At 39.9% G+C, this 7,976-nt stretch overlaps 1 protein-coding gene across 1 annotated transcript; it reads right to left on the bottom strand.

The window, feature by feature from the left end:
- Positions 1–6,250: 6,250 nt before the first annotated feature.
- LOC115269876 (uncharacterized) lies at positions 6,251–7,976 on the bottom strand. The gene is made up of 2 exons (XM_029878671.2): positions 6,705–7,976; positions 6,251–6,622 (listed from the first exon to the last, which is right to left on the bottom strand). The coding sequence occupies exons 1-2, from the start codon at positions 7,088–7,090 to the stop codon at positions 6,463–6,465; spliced, it is 546 nt and encodes a 181-aa protein (XP_029734531.2). The 5' UTR covers positions 7,091–7,976; the 3' UTR covers positions 6,251–6,462.

Below are 7,976 nucleotides of genomic sequence, written 5' to 3' on the forward strand. Positions count from 1 at the left end.
AAAATTGTGACGTGTTAGAGCAAATCTGAGCACGGATTCGGATTCAGCGGCCCAAAATCCACTGTAAAAATAAAAAATACAAAAACAATAAGATGTAATGTAGACACCATACAGTGAATTGTAAATAAGATTTTTACAATATACTATACGGGTTGTTAAGTATCGTAACAATATAAAAAAATATTTTTCTTCATATATATTTTTTTACAAAACCATACATTTTATTGTAAATGAATTGTTAGAAATACTGATACGTGGGCTTTAATATACCGTACATTGTATGGTACACGTATGGTTTCAAACAATAAAATGTACCGTAAATATATTGTTTTTAATTGAGTTTCACTACTGGTTATAAATTAAATCATGGTTTTGGAATGGTTCTTTTTTGTTATGTTGCATTGTTTTACATTAGATAAATCATAATGTTATATTATCTCGTCATGTTCCTTCGTTAATGGCAGTTCTAGCCAAACTAACCTAAACTCGTCTAAGTCTGAGTAGCCTCTGATTGCATTAACAGTTGAAGCTTAGGCTCCCATGTCCCACCAGCCAGATAACTGGGTTTTGCAAACTAAGCATTATTTGTGGCAACACTTTGAGCGGCATGATGGAACTATGCCTAGCGCGCTAAGTGTTATTAGACCACTAATGTAGTTGCATGAAGTGGGTGACGAGGTACATAAGTATCATTACAGCGTGCTTAACCGTTATTGCAATATTGAGGCTCCAGTTTGACTGAACTATGAAATATGTACATAACAACTCATGAGAAAACTGTCAAGTTCGATTCAACTATAAGTTAGGTTAAAAAGCGAAGACGAACTTATATCAGAAGTCGTTTCAGTGTCCAGTCCAGTCCTTGTGTTAAAAATGGCTCTACGTCAAAGATAAATCGCATTTAATTCGGTTGTGGTTCAAGGCAAATTCACATGAGAGAAGAAGAGAAAGAATAGTGTTGAACTCATCCACTGATTTACGGTAATCTGGCCTGCGTCTTTCCGGGTTGACCTACATTCGTATTCCTCTCATCGCACTCTACATACCTAGCCCGCCATATCTCTTGGATATGCAGTCCTTGACACCTGGTTTACCACTATTTAAACATTTTATTGACTTTAAATAGATGTTTCAACTTATTCACTTTTTTCTCTTTCATTTCCTTTGCAACAAAAATGTCACGAACATGAACAAAACAAAGCACGGAAAAAATCATAAACTGAATAAATAATTAAAAATGCACGGAAAAAGATTGTTTCGGAATAGACCTTTTCATGTGACAGATCCGTGCATGCAATTGTTTACAAAGCTTGAACAACAGCTGCTAACAAGAACGTGTCATCTTCATAGAAGAACTGTCAAACGCCCGAACAATCAGCTGATTTAAGACGTCAAATGAAAAGGCCCATAGTGAATGTTTCATACGTAAGAAAAACAGTATAATATATTGTTACATAAAGATCGGATGTAAATGTATAGTAGCTACCAATGTGTATAGCTTTTAGCGAACCATTCCATTACAATACACTATATTGTAGCTGATACACTGTATGGTACAGGAATGGTTTTCACCAAATACCCTATGGTTAGTTTTTATCCGGGTAGTCATGAACATGAGAGCTTCGCTATCACACCTTAACGTGAACTTCCTTCCCAAAAGATAGTACGCAAACCTCTCCATTGACCAGATAATAGCTAGTGCCTCCCTATGTAGCTGTGGATAACGGCATTCTGCCGCGGTCAGACTCTTTGATGCACAGGCTATGATTCTGCGGTTTACCATGCCTTCTGATTCCTGTACTAGAACTCCACCGATTTCCCAGGGTGACGCATCGGTATACATAACGGTATTATCCTTCTCGTCAAAGTAGCCACGCTTCGTCAAATCATTCTCTGCTGCTTCTTTGAGTGCATCGAAGGCATTCTGTCGCTCATCGTCCCATTCGAATTTTGAATCCGCTGACAACAGATCTCGCAGAGGTTTGGTCTTATGCGCAAAATTGCGAATAAACGGGCTTATGAAAGTCATCATTCCCAGGAAGCTTCTCACCTCGGATACGTTTTTGGGTCTTCCGAAAGCTTGTCACACGGGGGAAGCCCCACTGGCATGAGACAAAAATTGAAAAATTCCTATTTAGAAGAACACGTGCAGAAGTGCTGTTCTACCAGAAAACAGCCTGAACAGGTTCGTGGCTTGGCTCAAAAGTTTGCTTAACGATTCTAATCCGTGAATCACCAGATGAAAAAAAGAATATTGAAATGTTACATGCAAAAACCCTTTTATTTCCCCCCCCCAAATCAACTTAAATCTAAATGGTTGTACTTATCTGCTAGTGTTGTAAATGTGTAGAAGTATATAAGTGTATCCCAACGGCGAAGTCATTGGGCCCGGACGGTGTCCACCGGAGCTACCCACGTGACGCCACGGCACGACTGCGGTCCGCACATGCAGTTTGTCGACCTTGGCCTTCACCGGATCTTCCTCGACGACACTTTCGGTGGCATTAACAAATAGGCCTAGGGTGGGATCAATGCGTATATAAGTTTCTTGGCCACTTCACTATAATCCAACTTCTTACCGATCTCATTTCAAGCACTTTTAAACTACTCCAAGCTACGCATGCTATGCATGCAAAGTTCCGATAGAAAAAATGATCTAACAACCCCAGAGGGGACTTAATTTTGTTCACTGCACTTGTTAAAGAAATACTAATAGGCACAATACTGTGTTCTTTGGTGCAGCACGGGTCGATCGGAACTGATCGTAGAAAAATTGGTTTAGAGGATTGAACTCAGATCTCATACGGATCGATATTCACCACTGCACGATGGAAATGTTGTTCGGCAATTGGGTTGTTTAGTGAATAAAATATTGTTATTTTCTATAGCCTAATCGAAAGAGCTCATTTTTCTGAGTATAACGTGATTTTATTGGATTCTAATACCTTTGTTTTGATGGTTAAATTAACAAAACAGTTTAATTTTCGTGGATAGAATGACAGTTCAATCGATAAAGTGACAGTTCGACCCGAACAAAAAAATTTCCCCATACTAACTTCAAATGCATTTTAAAAATAGTTCCCGGACTAAAAAAATTATGAAATTTTGGATTTCGACTTATTTTTGGACGCCGAATCCGATCATGAAATAATCTGGATACCCCTAAAGAACCCAATTGAGTGGTATCAGTTTTAGTACAAAACGATCGATACTGAGTTCTGTGCTTGAATATCGGGTTTTCAGGTAGCCAGAATTCTGAGACCGGCCTAATGGTCTGTTGTCCCACCGCCTAGACAGGTAGTTACTCATTTGAGTGTTTCGCCGATCTACGATCGGCTATCGACGATGGGTTCTGTGGTTCTGTTGGTAGGTGTTCTGCAGTACAAAATTGAGAACCCCAACATTCTTTTTAATCTGGGATCATCCATTCCACGGCTTTATGTATAAAAATCTGTCGCATGCTATTTTGTAGCAGGTGACAAGCTTTGATATCCGATATTTTCTGTTTAGCGGGCAAAATTCCACTGCCGTCGATTGTGAACCCCAAAAATTCAACTGATTCCTGATTATACATAGACTTCTTCTCGTTAATGGTTAGGTTATTCTCATACAGCGCAGCCTTTACAGCCAACTCATTTGCCTCAAGCTCCTCGATTGTGCTACCGTAAACAAGAATATCGTCAAGATATACTCCCAAGTAACCACAAGCATTATATCATAACATTAATTCAATCGTATTATAGTTTAGCTAATGCAACATAACTTTTATTTTACATCTGTCAAGTAATGAAGCGTTTAATCTACATTATGAAAGCATTGAAGCATTACGAGATTTTGACAGTTCTGTATAGTTCTATAGAGCCGTTGTTAAATGCTTCATTGCATTACCATGTTAAAAGCTTTATAGCAATCAATAATGCAAGCATTTATTACTTTATATATGCCTTTACTAAAGCTTCCATCGTTGTAAACAGAAAAATATCGCTCAGTTAAAAAAAACTGTAAAGCACTTTTAGAAACAGAACCATTCAAAACAAAAGAGAAACAAACCAAAATTTTCATGGATTGCTGCGGAGCACTTAGATTATCATGCTCAGATGTTGCTGTTTGAAAATTTATATTATGTATGGTTTTTTGGGTTTCTGGTTGGGACATGAAAACTATCAGATGCTGAGGGAACAAAAATTATGTGGGGTATCGGATTCCTTATTTAACATAACGCCCCGATTTTATAAATGGAAGAATTAAAGCGCTGTTTGTATTGTTTCTTATATATTGTATTTTAGGTAGAAGTGAGCACGTATGAAAACAAAAAAAAAACAGAATCAACACAGACGAATTTATATTCGAGAGTAACATAACTGATGCCATTCCGTCTCCAGCACATTTTTTAGAGTTGCTGAAAATACAACTCAATAAGGCACGAGCTAAGTATACGTTACTTAATGTTGCACATTTTTCCGGGTGCAAAATATATGGTATCGTAATACACAGCGTTAGCGCGTCCGAGTTTCATCGTGGTTCAGTTTCAGCAGTCTAGGTTCAATTCCCGAAATACAATAAAAAACATCAAAGTAAGAGTATCGGAAGATAAAAATAGATCGAAAAATGAAAAACATACTTTTTTTCCTTTTTGATATGATGCATTAAGTATGCATTCCATACGATTTGATTGCATTAGCTATAAGGTACAAGCATTTTATACGCTTTAGCAATCACCACAGTAAAGCTTGCTTTAAATCAACAATAGTAGCGCCACTTTCGACTTTAAACCTACTTTAATGGTGCCTATATGACAAAACAACTTTATATCGCATGTCATATAATACACTATAAAGCGAAATTAATGCTCTATATAAAGCGTCATGGTTACTTGGGACTATGACGTTCTTGCACCTGATTAGTATTCTCTCCATCACGCGTTGGAAATGCTCGGGCGCACATGACAAACCAGAAGGTAATCTTTTGAAACGCATAAGCCCATTTGCCGTCATGAAAGTTGTGAAATGACGCACACTTTCGTGAAGCTCAACGTGGAAGTATGCGTCCAGCTTCGTAAAGAACATTGTTCCTTTTGGAATGTCTGACCAGATTTTCTCCAGTGATGGCATGGGATAAGGTTCTCGGATGATCGCTTTGTTGACTGCTCTATAGTCGATGACTATGCGGAAATCATTAGTACCTTTAGGGACCAACACAAGTGGTGAAACGAGGGTGATGATATCATGCTCTTTATCTGCTCGCTCGATTATTCCCTTCAATTCCATTGTTCGAAGTCTGTCGATAGTGGCGCTTTCAAAAGCTTTCGGAATGTTGTATCTTATAATCTGCCTTGGAGTTACCGACTCATCGATCCTGAACTTGATAGGATCTGAGCGGACCTTCGAAAATTCTCGAGTCTCCGCTGTCAGGTTAAAGGCAGCATATTTTTGGCGATTGCATCCCTCTCCCATTTTTAGTGGAAGCCCAACTCGAACAAGGTCCAACTTTTGGGAAGTTTCGAAACCGAGCAAGGCCAGTTGAGATCCCTAAATGACGAAAAATTTGGCTAACTGCAATTTTCTTTGATTGGGAACTCCAATGTAAGCCCAAAAGGAACATTCAACATCGAGAGAGTTCTCCTGACTGTAAGCTTTCAAAATTTCTTCCGGATATGCTACCAGATCATGAATCACAGATCTACAGTTTTTCTTGATTCTGTTCCAGCTCGCAATCGTTATTGTGTTTATTGTAGCACCAGAATCGATCAATAATTGAACCGGTTCGGTACCAATCAAACAATCAACAAGTCTGGGGTCTGTAAAAGACTTCTGTAGTCCAGGCTTTTGAGTGATCAAGTAGAAAGTGAATGAAAAAAAAAAGAATTTTGTAGTTTATTTTCGCCTTGACATGAGCGTATAACCAAAAAAAAAAACATTAAGCTAGTTGCTTTATTGAGAACACATTGCATCATCTACCTGGTTAATCCGCTCCGCTTCTGCTTTTACTCCGTTTGTATGATCACTGGCGTTGATATTCCTCGGTGTGTGGCAGTATTCAGCGTAGTGGCCCACTTTGCCACATGAGTAGCATTTAGCTCCAAATGCTTTACACTGCTTAGGGCCATGCAGCCGTCCACATTTCATGCAGGATCGAACTCCTTCGTTGCTTCGGAAACTCCGCTGCTGAGAACTGCCACGGCGAGACTTGAAACGTTCTGCTTCTGGTCGTCCTCTGGTATACGGTTCAAAAAGATACGATCCGAACAGCGTTCACTGGCCGAGTCTCAAAATTTTCCACACTCCTTTCTGCATTTGAGCTGCTTGGCGCATCCTTTGGTGCTCTGTTCTGGTCGGCCGCTTCAGCTCGGATATAGTCCAAGTGCTTGCCATGCTTGATGATTCGCTGAAGATCATTCTCGAAGACGTCGGACATCTCATACAGTTTGTCGGCGATTTCGGGGATGGAACGTCTCAAAAGAGCTTATACAAACTCCTCCTCGCGTTGTTGGCCAGCGAAATCGCAAAGTTTTGCTTGTGCTTCGAGCCGCAGCACCCAGTCTCCAAAAGATTCGTTTACGCTCATGCGCATCTCGCGAAACTTCAAGCGTTCCTTAGCCGAGTCACACGTCTGATTGAAATACCTACAACGTCACATAATCACAAAGTCAATTCTCTAATACATGTTAACCCTTTTCTAACTCCGTCGGGAGAAAAAAAAAATACCTGTTCAGTGCCGAAACTGTATCAAAGTACACGTCGGTCGAGTCCGCCGCCAAGAGCTCTTCATGTAGCTCGATAATGCTCAACAAATAATTTCCGGCAAATATTTTCATTCCTGTGAGCCTCGTACTTGATCCAACAGGCGCTTTACACGACACGATTCTTTCAAATTGGTCACGGAACCGAATCCATTCCGCCTTTCGTTTGTTAGTCGGCAAAGTTTCATCGAAAGGTTTCAATGGCCATGTACCGGACAACCACTCCGATTTCGGCTGCGATAGGCTTCGAGCCGTGGTCGTCGTATCGCGTAGTGGCACGTAAATTTTCCTGTCCTCCGCATCCGAATCGTCCGACGATGAACGGTCACTTTCTCGCCAATGACCACTCATTTCACGTAATACTCAACCGGAAGGAAAACTTTACCGCGGTTAATCAAGTAATTTTCACGCACAAACAAAAACCTGCTAGAACCTTTGTCGTTGCACATGCTAGCGTCGTCGTACGGAAACAATTTTTTCGCTCTACAGCCGCACCTCAGCTTTTTGCGCTGCATCTGATGTGCCTTGCTGTCTCATTTCTACTTGCTAGAGAATGACAGTTGGAGAGAGACAGATGGAGTTTCCACTCACGAGAGCTACTGGCATGAAGGTTAGCAAACCTACGTTAAAAGTATGGAACGCACCAACATATACACGCTAAATAAATGCCACCGTAAATATGTAAGGAAATTTTGTGCATAAATTGTAATTTTACTCGAGTCTTAGGTTTTTTTTCCTGGCAATGTGTTGTGTTGTTCTTTCCTTTTCCACAATTAAGCCCGTAGCTTGTCTCTTTTCTCCCTTTTCGTATAAATGCATGTTGCACAAAACCAACGTCACTTACTTCCACACAGTGCAGCTCACTTCTTGGTTTTATTTTGCAAGCCTCATTTTCCAGTGTTGGACGTTTCTTTTTTTTTTAGTTATGAGCCAAACTCAACGTAACTATAGCTATGAGCTATACTCAGCGTATCATTTTACCTTTCAATTTTTGACCATGGGCTTTTCATTACCGGTTCAAAAATTTAACTGGAAGGTCATGAGCTGTACTCGACTCAACCACTCAAGGTGTAACTGACAATGGACAAAATCCTGTTCAGTTACTTATCACAATAGTCACATTTTGTTTTTTTTTTTTGTTCGGTTATGGCCTTCGCCGGCTCGAACAATAATCTATTAAAACTGCAATTCGATTGCAGCATTGCATAAGTTTTCACTCATGCTCATACTTTACCCA

This window comes from Aedes albopictus, chromosome 3 (assembly GCF_035046485.1).
Source record: "Aedes albopictus strain Foshan chromosome 3, AalbF5, whole genome shotgun sequence".
NCBI lineage: Eukaryota > Metazoa > Arthropoda > Insecta > Diptera > Culicidae > Aedes > Aedes albopictus.